This window comes from Parasteatoda tepidariorum, chromosome 4 (genome assembly GCF_982258835.1).
Source record: "Parasteatoda tepidariorum strain Cologne lab strain chromosome 4, Ptep-v5.0, whole genome shotgun sequence".
NCBI lineage: Eukaryota > Metazoa > Arthropoda > Arachnida > Araneae > Theridiidae > Parasteatoda > Parasteatoda tepidariorum.
Genome location: NC_141758.1, coordinates 48,174,825 through 48,192,075, shown reverse-complemented (window position 1 = coordinate 48,192,075; position 17,251 = coordinate 48,174,825). Strand labels below are relative to the sequence as shown.

General features: G+C 30.0%; 2 protein-coding genes across 2 annotated transcripts in view; one reads left to right on the top strand and one right to left on the bottom strand.

Annotated features, from left to right (window-relative positions):
• LOC107448946 (Na(+)/H(+) exchanger protein 2) overlaps positions 1-17,251 on the top strand; it is a 210,090-nt gene that overhangs the window by 16,879 nt on the left and 175,960 nt on the right. The gene's annotated exons all lie outside the window — the stretch shown is intronic.
• On the bottom strand, positions 1,701-4,777 carry LOC147810947 (uncharacterized). The gene has a single exon (XM_087161043.1). It carries the CDS (start codon positions 3,686-3,688, stop codon positions 1,862-1,864), a length of 1,827 nt encoding a protein of 608 aa, XP_087017169.1. The 5' UTR covers positions 3,689-4,777; the 3' UTR covers positions 1,701-1,861.

Below are 17,251 nucleotides of genomic sequence, written 5' to 3'. Positions count from 1 at the left end.
TAAACATTATACAAGTTACGCATTCAAAGATGATATAGAAGAAGAAAGTTCTTAGAGTCCAAATGATTGGGTTACCGGACCGGATAGTCAAGTGACGTACTAATTGACGCAGTTTAATGGGTTTCATTTAATGCAGTTAATTATTATTTCTATTTCAAGCTCTTATTGAAAAACGCTGGAAAAATTTTAGGTCTTACGAAATAATCTAAGACAGAATTATAATCTGATTGTTGACGTCATTTAAAAATTATGATAGCTTTTAGAACCTAAATGATTTGATTACTCGAGTTTTAAAATTATGCATGATTCGAAAATAAGAAAAGCTTATTTTTATAAATATTTATATGAAAATGACTTGATTCCAGTTCATGATTGGATAAAATCACCTTTTTCGATTTAAAATTTATCCTACAAAACTTCCATAACAGACAAAGCGAAAGTGATTTTTCTATTTCAGACTATGGCAGTTTCTTTTAAATAATACTCATTTTGAGTCAAAGGATTGATGATATAAGAAATATTTAAAATTTTGGAAGGACAGACATATTTCAAATGGCATCCAAATTATATTTTCGTGAACAACTTAACTAAGTACAGTTGTTTTGTACGTATATATCGGAATATAGGCCGAGCATTGGTGAAAAATTCTCGAAAGCTACAGTGGGAGTGAGGGCTAATCATTGGACCAGTTAACAAAATTCTCCTATAAATATGGTTAACAAATATATTTTTTCGTTGGTTGAGCATTAGCGACAAATCGATAAATATTACCAAGAGGCACATACTAAACACGTGAAAACATAAAATAGCAGTTTGATTCGAAACGCCTAAAAATAATGGTTGAAAAGGAAGTACATAAAAATGACAATAAAAAAGGAATATTTTTTTAAAGTTTGATTTTATTCCACCGCTCATTTTCGTCATTAAATCTGCAAACGACTAGAACAGCAAACAAACGAAAACAATTTATATGCTAGTTTCAGTATTCAGATAGTTTTCGCAGTTAGTGCCAAACTTTCTTTGGCTTATTGCCAAGTTGAGCTGCTGATGACGTCAATCCGGGGAGTTAAGTTAAGGGTACAAGGGACGTTAAAAAATTTTTTTTTAAATTTTTGAGCTACAATTTTAAAATTTACAGCATTTAGTTGTTGCATCTTAAAGAGACTAAGCATGAAGTTTGGTGATGATTGTTCAATTAGTTTAAAAATAAATTAAATTTTAATTTTTTTTAAATACCCAAAAAAGGAAATATTTGAAATGCTCCATGCGTTTGGAAAAGCAAAGTAGGATGTTAATTTTTTGTTACAAGATTTTTATTATATTTCTAAACAAAAGTTGCGATAAATCATAACTTTTAAACAAATTTAATTTTAAAACAATAATGAAATATTAAAAAACACATAATTTTAACTAAAATAGTTACATAAGAATTTTCATTTGTGACTAAAAATTTTTTTTACTCAAATTAAACCTTCAATGCATCGCAACTTTCATTCAGACATGTATAACGAGCAATTTGATGAAATATAGTTAAAAACAGATCAAAATTAAAACGCATGGAGCATTTCGAAAACACAAAATTTACCAGAATATTGATTTTGAGAAAAAGCCAGTTTTAAAATTTTCACACTATAATACACTATTTTTTGCTTGAATAATAAATTTTTAATGAGTTAAATATGTGCATAAAATACTTATGATTAACCTCATCAGAAATTATATAGTATTTAATAATATTCAAATGAAAAATAATCCAAAATAACAATGTTATTACAATACTTGAAAGAGAAAACGAGAAAGATGTGATAACACATTTTTAAACATATTTCAAATATATTACTTTTAACACTTAATTTAATGTTCAAAATTCGCCTGCAGAATATGTCAACCCTTCTTTTTTAACTGATTTCTTTTCTAATGATATTTTTTTATATTTTCTTGAATTTTTCTCTTCCTTGAATTTTTGAGAGGATTTTCGCTTTTTCTGACTTGCACGCCTGCAATCTTTCCTTTCAGCAACTGTTACAGAGCTCTGATAAATATGTTGATTTTTTAATTTTAATGTTTCAACATAACCTAAATTATACTCTGCAACTGCAGCAATAACGCCAAGCTCTAATCTTTTTTTGGAGATAAACACTTCTTTTGCACACTTACGCCAAATGCAACTGTGTATGCTTTCATTAGCATTTTGTGTCTTGGCAGAGGAACAGCGAGTAAGCATTTCACTTGAAGCAAGTCGCTGATAAACAGGTAAAATTTTTTCAACGACTTCTTCTAATAAGCAAGTCTTCATTCCATTGTGCGATTTTGGTGTTTCTTTTAAACTCAATGCTCGTTTATAAAAACACCAGGAATACTCGCCGTCTGGGCATTTTTGATGCTGTGGCTTAGCATCTGTGGACATACAATGATACAGAGTGGCGTATATAGAGGTTTTCATTCTGATCATATTAGGAGCATTGTCAATAATTGCTCGACGAAAATAATTTTGCAATTTTTTTATTGTTGCTTCTGTCAACATTCCAGGCTTCTTTCCTCCAAGAGTAACTTTCTTCACACGCCACTCTTTAATTTTGTTTCTGAGTGCTGTCCCCAATCTCTTCGCCACATGATTGACACAATCTTCTTTATGAACAATAATATCTGGACCATAAACTTGATTCTCATTTAGATAGAGATGAGTTTTAGCATCCCCATCTGACAACACTGTTGTATAGCGCATTTTGCACTCAGAAATGGAGCGTGACCAAAGAATTAGGGCAGCTTCCATTTCCATACTGCCAGAGGAACCACTAAAATTTTTCTGGCAGTTCGGTTTATGGCCCTGACTCCAAATTTCAAATTCTGGAGAAGTGTTGCCTAAGCTTTTTGCAGTCACCGTGCAGTCATGACAGTACTTTGACAGTATATGAAAATCCACTACTAAACCAGTTAAAATGTCAATGACCAGACCTATGCCGTATAATGATGTGTGGCCTCTTTTGTGCCACGTACCATCGTAAGATACATTAATGTCAATTATGCCATCATTAGCCACTAACAATGAGTTCGCTTTTAAATGTTCGTCTCTCACTGTTTCACGAGAAACACGTAACATTTCTGTTTTAAAATTAGAGTTTTTTTCCCATAATATGTCCAAGCAATGTGCAAATGTTTTTTTATCCATGCTTGGACAACCGAGAATTGATGTAAAGGTCTCCATTGCAGCGTGACCTTTTCCAATCTCCAAGAAAGCAGACACTAACTTACAATTTACATCATAGGTTTTGCTGGAACTCTCTCTTTTACTGGAATACGTTGATCCAAAACTTTTAGAACAATTTTTGCATACTAATTCTAATTTTATAGCAAAACCAAAATTTGTATGTTCTTCTACAGTAAGAGCACTTTTACCACACTCATTACAGTTGATATTTTTCATTAGAGAGGACAATACAGCTGTGCTGACGATGTTATAATTATTTACCTCAACGCTAGGATCTCTAGCAGATACAATTTCAATGTTAGAATCTAATAATTCTATAGCTGTACTTGATTCAGATGATGTTGCTGTATTTATATCGTTTACTGTATCACTATTAGAATTATTTTCAACCCATCGTTTTTTAGAATTCAACGATGAGGCAAGTCGCCGTTTAGTCTTTCTCCCCTTGGGTTTTCTCCACCTTGAACTTATCAAATCCATTACAACAGAAATAAGTAGTTTAAAATAAGTACGAAACTTATCCACATTCAAAATAAACTAAAAAAGTTCAAAAAAGAACTCTCAAAAATATCTTTAGAAAGAAGAAATTAAAAATCAACACAAAACAACGCATAAAAACCAAGCCAAACATGAAAAGCAAATAAATATTTTGCTCTATAATCAATTAATCAAATCCAAAATCTGTTGCCAACAGTAATCAAAAAAACATATGTAAAATCATGAAATGTTTTATATTTAAGAGGCTAGTTTATAGCATCGAAAGTGGAACACACCAATTCAGTGTCACGTCAAAGTTAGTCCTTCAAAATGTAAACAAAGGGGCGTGGTCATACTAAAAAACTTATATCTCGGTGAAAAATGATCAGATTTTAATTATTTTTTTTTAAAATTGAAGCTTATGATTCCTACTTCAAATATAAAGTAAAATCTCAAAATTGAAAATTTTGTCATTTTATTCGAATTTCAACGTCCCTTGTACCCTTAAAAGGCTTGAGGCGAAGAGAGAAGAAAAACAAAAATAGGAAAGAAAAATTGGGGAAAACTGGGCTATCCTAGCAAACTTTTTATGCATTATACTGAATATCAAGTCTTATGAATAAACAGCCTGGATCTGCTATGCTTACTGTGCCAAGCTCAGTATTTCGTCTTCGTCTTTATTTTTTTAAAAAGAAAGAAATATTATAACGTACTCAAAAAAATTGAACAGAATGAGGAAGAATAAGAAAAGGAAAAAAAATTGAATCGAAACCATTAAGATATCTCGGATCGTAAGATCTGTTATTAAGCATAAGAAATCGTTGCTTAAACTTCTAATATTCATGTGAATGAGGCACTTTGCTGGTGAACTTTTTATTTTGAACATTACTGAAAATTCGCATTTAGGAAAATTGGCATAGCTTGAAATGTATATCTGAAAAAAAAAAAGCATTTAATATGCACGTTTGAAAGTGGACGCTTTGAAACGCGAGTTTGAAAAAAATGGACTTAATTCAAAATGCGAGATTATAAAATTGGACAGAGCTATGAATATAAAGGAGTAATTAGTGAATAATAATTATTTTTAGTGATTAAAAATTTTAAGGTATCCGACTACCTTCGGGAAAAAAGTTTTGAAAAATAAATATTTTCCGCAACATTATTGCAATTTATATTGTAAATTAATTTAAATAAACATATTTAATAGAGAAAATTTTAATATACAGGAAATTTTATGTTTAAAGAGTATTTTTTAGATAATTTTAATGAAAATAACTCATTAGCGGAAAACACTCTACACAAAAAACTATTGTACATACAGCTATCAAACTTTTTGAGCCGTTTCGTATAACCCTCTGAAGTGTTATGAACCTCAACTTAAATGATATCATGAAATTAAAAAAATTTATGGAGTGTTAAGCATATTTTTCCATTTTTTTTCACATTTTCTTCACATTATCTATTGCAAAATATCTCATAAAACAAAAAATAATACAGTTATCTGAATTCTGGAGGTCTGTTACATAACCACCAATACAAGAAACAATCTCTGAAAGTTTGAAGACAAATTTATAATAATTAGTTGAGTTATCTTGTTTTCCGTAGACAAAAAACAGCAAAATTTTCATTTTGAGAAAAACACAATTAAAGTTTATAATTACATTTTTTCTAAAAACTATGAATGTTTGTCTGCCGGAAGTTATTATATTTTATAGGGGGCACATTCCTTCACACATTTTCTTAGTTTTATTTAACGTAGCGATATTTTAACGTATTATTTAGGGATATTTTAAAGTATTTAGTGAATAACATCAAAAGTCTACTACTTATAAAGCATTTAACACATGAACAATTTTTCATTAAACAACCATCTTACTGTATTTTCACACTTTAATATATATGTCTAAATACAGTTTTTATTAATAATTAGAAGTAAAAAATATTTTTTATAATATTTATAATAGCCCAAATCTAGAATTTTATTCTAAATGCAATTTGTTATCATAGCAAACCGGACAACAAAATGAAGCTAATATCATCATCAGGATCTCAATATCAATTATTCGATTGCCACACAGATTGTTTTTATCCAAAGGCATCAGTTCTTTATTGACACCCATAGAAATCGATAATTTTGAAGAGCTTGAAGTAATAGATTCTTCTGCTTTACACAATTTTGAATAAATGGTATAATCAACTTTACTCAAATCATCGCTTTTGTTGGCATGTTGATTACCGTAATATTTACGTTTCTTAGATCGAGAAGTACGTCCTTTACCCTTCTCAACAAATTTATCAAAATAAATAACAAATTTTTTGAAAGAAATCAATAAATTTCTTCAAAACAAATCAAAATCAGGATATAGAAAGAATGCTTCAAATGTAAACAAACTATCAGAAAATATGCTAACTTTTCATGTTTGCCAACAAACAGTAACCACGAAACGTAAAATCTAATTAAAATATAATTCAGATTATTAGCCGAGAGTTTAAGAGCTTTTAAAATCACATATCTAAGAAAAATAAACACACAAATAGAAATGGAACCGAAACTATTACCTACTACCGGTTTCATTTTTGTAATTTCCGGTAAATTAGACAGCTGCCATCTGTTACTAAAATAGCTATAACTAAAGTTCTGCTTGACGTGCATTCAAAAACAAAACAGTTTCGAAAACTAGAAAAATTGGGCTTTATTATAAAGCAATAAAATAAAAAAGTGATTTTTTGTGAAAATCCTCGTTTTTAAGGTAGTCGGATACCTTAAGCAAACTTTTGTATTGGTTTGTTATGCACCATTTCCACCTTTTTGAAAAGCAAGCCCTAAACGTTGCTCAGCAGCATTTTAAGTATAATTTTGAGTTATTTCGATCATTTTTTAGAAAGAGCACAAGTTATGTTTATTCTTCTTTTATTATATATTTAGTTGCTTCCATTTTTTTAAAAATGAGAATTTAAAACTATATCAATTTTCTTAAACGTATATTTTTAGTAATGTCTAAAAAAGTTTCACCGGAGTTCATGATTCTACAAAAGAAAAATTAATATTCTCTGTAGGTAGTTAAAACAATTTCTGAGGTAACTACAAAAAAAATCTAAAATTCTCTTTTTGAAAAATGAAAGTACAATTATTCTGTTTTTTTAAAAAATATAAAATAGCTGTATCTGTCTGAAAAAAATCGTCACAGAGAAAAGAAATTCTAGTGAAAACACCAAAACATGCGGTATTTAAAACATTATTTGTAATTTTTCTGTTTGCACAATAACGGTTCATCTGAAATTCTGGTTTACAAAATTATAGTGCTTTTTACCTTATATTTAGTTAAGATGCAAAACTGGCAAGTAAATTTAACCAAATAAATGTTTTTTATGTCTTGCTCTAAGATAACATGATAAAATCAGCAAAATTTCACTATATTAGCTATCAAACAGCATGATGAGAAATATATTTTATCATTAATTTTACCATAAGTTATTACCAAAGCGCTTTGGTAAAAATAACTTTGCTTTTTTAATGTTTCCATAGAGTCAGAAACACCCTAGTTTTGACCATACTCTTTTTTTCTCTGTGTAACCAAGTATTTCATCGTTACTTTGTAAAATAACACTTACAAAAGACAAAATTTAATGTTCGAGAATAAAAAGCGTCTTGATAGCTGTGTCATAAGAATTGAAATATTTACAACTTAATTTATTTGAAAACAAATTAATTATGAGGATTTTTATAACACTTCAAAATATTATCTTTTTGTACATTTCATTTAAGTGCATTAATACCTACTAATCGTTTCGATATATTTCCTTCTAAGTCGTTAATTTAATTTTAGGCATACATGCTATTAATTTTAAAAAAGTTTGTGACTGCTGCAATAAACGGAAAAAGTAAAAAAAAATTCGACTAAAAAAGAAACAGATTTTTTAAAGTATCTTACCTCGCATAAAAAAAACTATTTCCATTTGATTAAATCACCGGATTAAAATGTGGCTGCGTGAGTGTATATTAATTGAATATTTAATAAATGTGACTAAAAAATTTCCCCTACCAAAAAATATTTTAAAAATATATCCCTTGTGCACCAATATTAAAAGTTTACACTCTCTAATAAAAAAATATCATTCAAAACTATTTTCCAGTTTTCAAACATCAAAACGTTATTTAAAATATCTATATATACATTTCTCCTACACGGCGGCAAAAAAAGCCTCATTACAACTCCCCGAATGGCAGCGCTAGAAAATCGACCAATGATTGCCGCTAAAAATGTCACATGCCAAATCTAGCTGAGATGGCTCAACATATAGCGCTTTTAAAAACGGAAACTGAAATAACCAAGAGAGAGCATAAGCTAGGCAGAAGAAGTCTTTGCCGATAGATCTCTATTTTAGTATTTTGTCGAAAGCTCTTTTTTTCACGAATTTATATATTACGAATTTATTTGATGATTTTTGATTTATATCACGAATTTATTTGTTTTAAACCTTTTTAAAGGGATATCAGTTTTAGAAATTTTATCTTAAGATTTTATACTATAGCACATTTCTAATAGGTTTAACGAATTACATGTCATTTATTTGAATTCAAATTTATTTTAATGACTTAGTATTTACTAAAAAGATGTAATTTTTTTAAAAAAAATTGAATGAACTGAATGATTGATGAATTTGAATGATTGTTTTGAATTCTTAGAATTTTGTGCATTTGCAATGTACCTAAGTTAGTAGCGAGCGTAGCGAGCTTGGTTTGCGAAGCAAACCATATAAGATTGCGTAGCAATTTTCGGGGGCTGGCGAGCCTTAGCGAGCAGGCGACGCAGCCCACTAGTAAAATAAAATTCTCCTTAAAATGGCAACAATGAGCTTCCCCCTTTAATAGCCCCTTTGGACACCATTGATTGATTGCAACAGGATTCTTGTCCACACTTTGAATTTAATCTAAAATTTCTGAACTAGATTTTTGTACTTCAAAAGATGCCAGTCAAAGAAAAATTTTACAAAAGTGTGTATAGTTATTATTAGCTATTGTTACATTTTAAGGTTCAGTAGAAGTTATTGAATTTCAAAAAAAATATTACTATTCAAATCCGGTTTAATGTGGTAGACCTTCTACTATTTAAATTTAAGACAGCATTAATTTGCTTCCAAGGTTAACTATTACAAAACGAAAAACGCTAGATCCGTTTGATTAGTTTATTTGAAATGGTTCTCTGATATTACGCAGAAATTAAAAGAGCAAATTATTGATGTATAAAATTATTAGACGAACTTATTGAAGTGATTAATTATTGATTTAGAAGTTATGATTTTTCTGAATGAATTGATATTTATCTTAAACAGTCATAGAAAATTTATTTCTTCTGTTTTTTCAAAATAGTCTGAATATTTTAATTCTGCAGACTTTTATTTTTAAAAGAATTAAATTAGCTTTCACTGTTTTGTAAAGTTTATCAGTAATTTTATTATTAGAATAGAAAGACGTAAAAATCACGTTCTCAGTAATAATAATTATAATATTAACAAAAAGTTTCTTTAAATAATTCTATTTCGGAATGTTTTATGGGGTTGTTTGGCTGAAAGAATTTTAAAAATAAGGTCCCTGGATAGCAGTCAAAAAATAAAATTCTGTATTTAAAATTTTTTTGCTTTTTTTAAAATTCCTGGAACTAGCTATTCGAATTTTAATAGCAATTATATTTGTTCCACTTAAATAACTTTGTGCTAAATAGTTATGGATAGTAATTTGTTTTTATTTAATTTAATAATGATCGAAAGAAATTTAAATTACTTTCGATTATTAAAATGTATAAAATTTACTTTTTATGATATTTCTCAATGTTAAACTGCGTAGTTATAAGAACCCGCATTTGAAATTCTGAATGATATCGGTCAAATATTTTAAGAGAAGTAAACTAAAAAACGTTATTTTCTTTTCTTTTTTGGACCTTTTTAAGTATTCGAAGGATTTCGTTTGTTTTCGGGTTTTGACGCTAAAAATTGTGCTGTCCAACACGACGTTAAAACTTTTGGTGTTTGGAAAATTTTCAGTAATTATTAAATTAAAAAAAAAATATTTAAACCCATTTCTAGCATAAAATTATGTTTTGATAAACAATTAGGGGCACATTATTTTAATGGGTATAATCAATTCCGGACATACACCGTTCCACCGTTAGTCCAATATATAATACATGCAAATTAATTAATATTTTGATCAGTAAATTGGCCCATCTGGGCTTGAAATATCATTAGCTTAAAGCTTGAAAATATTATTAATAAGCAAATCATGACTTTTGATAATCTTAGGATTGCAAACGAAACAAAGGACGCAAAATGTAAAAATAAATTTTAGGGATTCAAACTTTCAGTGCTACTAGGCTATTTGCAACTGCAACTATTATTTTATACATTATAACTAATTTGTTTAGAGAGTTAAGAATCTCGTAAAAAATAGTAGGTTTGTTCAGTAAAAGTCTATTGTTTTCTAATTTCAAATTTAAAATTATCATCGATCTGATATAACAACCTGTGAAATATCCAAGTCCGGGTGAAACTTCCTTTGTGCCAGGTACATATTGATGAAAAATTTACAGAAAACATTTCAATTTATCCCTGAGCATAATGCGAGTATGGAAACTTGATAAAATGGCTACTTGAGTTATGAAATATTATTAGTAAATTTTCAATTTTTGAAGTACAAATTACATAATAAATTGATGTATTATGTATAATTCATGCACAGATCACATAATAAATTCATGTTATAGCATCCGAGACTGCAATATTTGTTGATTTTAGCTGTTATATTGATTTGTTTTCAATAAATTATAGGCATAAGTATTAATTTTTACTTACGTTCATTTCTGCCAATATAAAAAATCTCACATAGCCAGTGAGCTAAGTTTGGCGCTGTTTTCTTGATTTGGAAAGAAACCCAGTGAAAATCAATATTCCAGATCTGTAAATTTAACGTGCACCAGAGGCATATTTTATTTATTTATAAATTTTATCATTCGTTCATAAATTTGTTGATTGGTGCATTAAACGACTTTCATAGTGATTAAGTAAGTATAAATAAGAACAACAACTAATATATTATGATTTATGTTTGTTTGGGTTTGAAGATTGAAGAGGAGAGAACGAATTTAAGGCAAAGATAGTTGAGTAAAATTCTCTCTGTCAGAAAGTATTGTCATTTCGTCAAACGTTCCAAAAGGTGGAGGTAGCTGGTTCGATTTCACCATAACTTGCCTTGTACTTTTGTTACTGTAGAGTTGCGCTTATTTGGACCGTTTGGGAATGAGATAAAAAGAAATTTAAACTATTGGAACAACTTTCAAAAACGGAATGACATTGGTATGCTATGGCAATTGTTTCTCTTTCCCACAAGTCACGCAGTGGACTGATCGTTAAGACACGGTTCCCAGCAGATTATTGAAGTCAAAAAACACGGTCAGTGTGCGGGTGGGTGACCACTTGGATCAGTCTGTGAAGGAACCGAGGATATTGGTCTCGTTAAACTGTTCTATCGCGAAGTGCTCGACTTCACACGCAGGTCACTGGGCTACCGAAGACCATCCTTTTGGCAGATGATCAAAATTGTGATGGCATGTATTCGGATCATCCTCAGGGATGCTTTCGAGACCGTCACCAATAGCCCTTAGTGCAGCTTTAAAGTTACGTAAATAAACTACAACAACTCCATTTATCTCTATATATCACTGCATTGCTGATTTCAATGCTTTAAGCTTGAAACCCACGTTGGAGAAAGAACCGGAATGAAATGAAGGATAGGGTATCCAGAATTCTAGCATTATCGCTCTTTCATTGGCTTCATAACTTCCACCTTTAATTCATGTTCTATTTTTTGAGAGAATATTGTTGTGTGTTATTAGTTAATTATTTTTAGTATAGATGCGAATGTTGCTTTTAAAAAGTAAAGAAAAAAGTAACGTAAAGTATGGTAAATAAGTAAGTACAAAGCAAAGCGAAAAGCATAAAGAAAAGCGTAAAGTAACGAATAAAGCGAGAAGTGGGGCCACCCTGGCCGAGCGGTGTCGCCCGCCAAACGCTCTGATAAGCGTGGAGGTGGAGGGTTCGAATCCCGCCGTAACCTTGGATGCATTCTTCGTGATATTCTTCTTTGTGTTGTGCTATCTGTCCTTCTACTTGACAAAGGTTTATGAACCTTAATTGAGCACACAAGCCTGCAAATATATGTTGTACCAATAAATAAATAAAGCGAGAATAATAAAGTAAAGTAAACTACAATATAAAATAAAGTGGATTGATTGATTGATTGATTTGTTCATTTACGTCGCACTAGAGCTGCACAATGGGCTATTGGCGACGGTCTGGGAAACATCCCTGAAGATGATCCGAAGACATGCCATCACAATTTTGATCCTCCGCAGAGGGGATGGCACCCCCGCTTCGGTAGCCCGACGACTGCACGCGAAGTCGAGCACTTTACGGTAGAACAGTTTAAAGAGAACCAATACCGCACACCCTCGGTCCCTACGCAGACTGATCCAAGTGGTCACCCACCCGCACACTGACCGCAGCCAGTGATGCTTGACTTCGGTGATCTGCTGGGAACCGTGTCTTAATGATCAGTCCACTGCGGGACAAAATAAAATGGAAATAAAAGTAAAGCGTAAAGTGAATTGTCGAATTGTGAAGTTAGAAGTATAAAGTAAAGTGTAGAGTATAAAGTAAAGTGCAAAGTATACAGTGAAGGGTAAACTAAAATTTATGTAATTTATGAAGTAAAGCAAAGTGAGGAAAATTTGTTTAATCCAAAGAGAGGAAGATAATATTCCTTCAATCCAATCCAAGAGATTTTATTTTTCTCACCCCAATCTAGTAGATTAGGAAATGAAAGTCGCTTCTCTGTCAAAACAAACGGAGCTGCACAGTATTTGTTTCAACTTGAATAGCTCTCATTAACGGTCACGAACACAAAAACATTCAGATTAAGGTGCTAAAGATAGGGGAGGAAGAAAATAGTGTGAAGTAAGTTGTTGTTGTTGTTACTTTACGTCGCACTAGAGCTGCACAATGGGCTATTGGCGACGGTCTGGGAAACATCCCGGAGGATGATCCGAAGACATGCCATCACAATTTTGATCCTCTGCGGAAGAGATGGTACCCCCGCTTCGGTAGCCCGACGACCTGCGCGCGAAGTCGAGCACTTTACGGGAGAGCAGTTTGACGAGGACCAATACCACACACCCTCGGTCCCTACGCAGACTGATCCAAGTGGTCACCCACCCGCACACTGACCGTAGCCAGTGATGCTTGACTTCGGTGATCTGCTGGGAACCGTGTCTTAACGATCAGTCCACTGCGGGACTGAAGTAAGTTCTACTTGAATTGAGTACTTGCATTTAATTAGTCCGGTAAACACAAAGATTATTTAGGGACTTTAGAGTACGAGCTTGTGATATTTTTATTTAAATCTTTCCACACTGAAGAAACAAACACGTTTAACTAAAGAACAGTGTGAGATCGTTATCTCTTTTTGGATTTTCAATGAATACTCTGAATACCAAGTCTTTATTTTCATTTTATTGACAGAATCTGCAAGTACTACGAAAACCAAACAATAACTTATTTTATTTTATAGTTTCGTTTATAAAACCTGTGTTTTATATATTAAACTTTAAATATGGCCGCCAAAAAGTTTATTAGTAAATATAGTGGATGTGTGACTCTTTAAGTCCATACTAGAATGCTCAAATTTTAATTGCAGATCTGTGTCAAATTCTAATATAAGTTAAGATTATTTTTTTTAAATGGAAATTAACGCCATTTCAGGGAAATGTGAAATTTTGATCACTTCGTAAGGTTAACAAATAAAGAGACATCGAAAAAAGGAGAAAATAACTTAACAAAATTAAACATTTTAAGAATAACGTTTTTGAAGTGAACTAAAAAATAGAAAATTATTTTTGATCAGGTCTAAAACAAAAAGCGTAGCTTCCAATATCACCGGAAACCTTACACGTCTTTCGAAAAATCTTAATCATTGTCTATTTATAAAACGTAATAATCACAATTTTAATTTTAGTTACTAAATTTAAGGTATTTTTTAAAACAAAAAGTAAACCGTATGACAAATTAACTTTTGAAGATAATTTTACAGACAAGTTCCGTTATAAAAAAGATTTATTTTGTTTTGTTCACGTGTATACCTTGAAAAAGATTGAAATGCTAATCCTTGAATTTTTATATTTAATCCAATTTTCTTTCCTATAAGTAAGAGATATTTCCAGATTAGTAGGATTAATCTCAAATCTATGCGTTTTCTTGATTCTGAAGGCATTCACAAATTGCATTTTTGAGATGGAATATTAAACTTTTTTTTGTCATTTAATCCTTCATTCATATATCTTAACTTTAAAAAAAGATGAGAATGCATGACAAGGTCAACTTCTCTGAGGATTTTAATCCTGGACAACTTTTCAGGGGAGAGTGATTATATAGCAATGAATTATTATTTCTTTTTTGCTATTATAATACGTATGTGTTAAATCGTTAAAAAAAGATAGTTTCATGTTATAACCAAAAGGATATATAGGTTGTTATATATTATGTTCAAAACATGCTTATCTTTTTGACAAGAATGTTTTTGTATCTGTAAAAAAATTATACTCTCGGATTACTATATTGATTGATTAATTAGGTTAGTATGGCTTTTAACACTGGTTGAAATAATTGAAAAACATAAAAAAATATTTATTTTTTACCATTCACGAATAACTTATACATTGAAAAAGATTGAAATACTGTTCCTTGAATTTTTATATTTAATCCCATTTTTTCCCCAATAAATAAGAGATTTTTCCAGATTAGAATGATTAACCTCAAATCTATGGCTTTTCCTGGTTCCAAAAGCTTTCAAATATGGCATTTTTTGGATGGAACATTAAACGTTTTTGTTATTTAATCTTTCATTTCATATATCTTAGCATTTAAAAAAGATGAGACTGCCAAGGTTAACTTCTCTGGGGCTTATCCTCCTGGACAACTTCTCGGGGAGAATGATTATATAGCAATAAATTATTATTTCTTTCTTGCTATTATAATACTCTAGTGTTGAAACATTTCCTGTTGAAAAAGGATAGTGTAAGGTTATTCCCAAAATGATATATAGGTTGTGATATATTATGTTGAAAACATAATTATCTTTTCGAAAAGAATGCATTTGTATCCGTAAGAAAATTGATACTCGAATTGCTATGTTGATTGAATAATTGTATTTGTATGGCTTTTATTAATGGTTGAAATAATTCGCAAGAGATTTTCTTAATGCATCTCAGAGGTTATTAAGTTGTTATTTATTCATTAATTATGTCAGTCCACGCATAGCATAATTTAACAAACATTTCTACATTTGTTTTATAATTATTTAAACTGTCACTCAAATTAATATAATTCGTGGAAGAATGGTGTTTTTTTTTAATTTTTATCAATTCATTTTTACTTTTATCAATTCATACAAAGTATTGTTTGTGCAAGATAAAAATTTGAAACATTTATGCAAATAATATTATAGTAACACTGATAAATTATTTTTGCTTTCTGTTGTAGTTGCATGATGTTTTTCAAAAGATCTTAGATACTTTCTTATTTAAGATCTGTTATTGTATATCAGATCTTTTTCGTATCTTTCGCATCGCTAATTTCAAATCTGTAATTTGTTTCTTTCTCCAAGGTACATATTATCTTTTCCAAATGAAATTTTTAGTCTATTTTTGTCAAAATGTACATGTTTAAAAACGTTATATATAATAAGGAGTCGCATAAATGTAGCGACGAGCTTCTTGGGGAGTTAGGGTAAATCATTAGGATTAAAATTGCTTAGGAATCCATGCTTGGAAATGTCGTCATATGCCGTTAGAGGCGTTTTCTTATTATTAACTGTTTCTTCGCGAGCTTCTGAACAGGTCAAAATAAAGAAACATGTGTGGCTGCGTAAGCCGACATTTCCAAGCATGGTTTCAATTATGATGATAAATCCTAACTCCTCTCAAATTTCGTCGCAACATTTACGCTCACTTCTGTCATGTATAACTTTTTTAAACTTTTAAATTTTGAAATAATGTCATTTAAAAACAATCTATAGTTTTAGGAGCAAAACTAACTTCAGACTTGAAATACCCACACCCTAATTAGGCGAGATCAGATATTTTATAAATGCAACAAATATTTTTCGTCAGTGTTATTTACAGCGCCTTGTGCAAGAATAAGAATCTGAATAATTTAAGAATTAACTGTAAGAGTTAGATTGATCGTAGAAAATTTAAAATATAAATGACGCCTTTATAAGAAAATCATTAGGCATGTTGTAGGATCTGCATAAAATTGAAAAATTCTGAACATTTGTGGAAAAATGACACTCAGAAATTGATTACTGATGATTTTCGATACAAATTATAATATATATTAAATTATTGTTCAGTGTTTTTGTGAGTAGGATTCAAGTATAACTTTAAATTAAAGCTTATTATTTTTTAAAAATAAATATAAAATATCTTATTCAGATCTACGTTTCTTATATTTCAAAATTTAGTATATTTAAATTGATATTTGATTTTTTTTCCAATTGCAATTTGTTAAGATTTAACATAATAGAGTTGCATACATTTCTTATTGCTTTCTTGACATTGGAAGGCTAAGAAGTAGAGATAAAATACTATCCAATGGTTTCTATTTAAAGAGTTGTTTTCAAAAAGTGTTGAAAAATGCAAAAAAGTAGTGCAAGTTTTGCTATTATTCATTGAAACATTATCGATAAAACAGCATTATTTACTTTAATGAGGAAAAGTTACATCAAATAATATTTCACAAACATTAAACTTACCATTAAGGAGCAACTGTGTTAGTTTGCTTTTGCTGAAATTCACATTTTTATTCTATTAAATTAATTTGCCTGTAGGTGTAAATTAATTGATGTTGTTCCCAACAAGACTGACTGTAGTAATTTAAAATTAATTTTATTATTAATTTTCTTACTAAAAATTAAAATGTGCCATATGTGCAGCTCAACTCTTTGAAGGCCGTGGTTTTCAATGTTTACAGCAAAATAATGTAAAAAATTCATTCAAATAAATTGATCTACTAAAGCCAAGATTAAATGATTTTCACAATTCTAGTGTTTTATTTTTAAAACAAAAATGCATGTCTCTCAAATAGTTAAAATGGAATTTCCTTTAAAAGAACTATAACTACAATATTTTAAAACATTTTGCTGATTGATCAGGAATCGCAAAAATTCACCGAACTTTCCAAAAATTTACTTTACTGTCTCTCTTCTACTTATAATTTTATTATTTCCTCAAAATACACTACTTTAATTTCATGTATTTATGTATCAAATTTTTTCTAACATCGAAAGGCATGATTAAAAAACCTCAAACATTGTAGTTCCTTTACATTTATTTTCTTTCTAAAAATACACATTTTTTTCTGTTTTCTGTGTCAATTGCTGCAATTTTAGCATGAAATCAAAATCAATGTTAGCTAATATCAGTGAGAATAAACAATAGAAGAATAAAACTGCTAAAA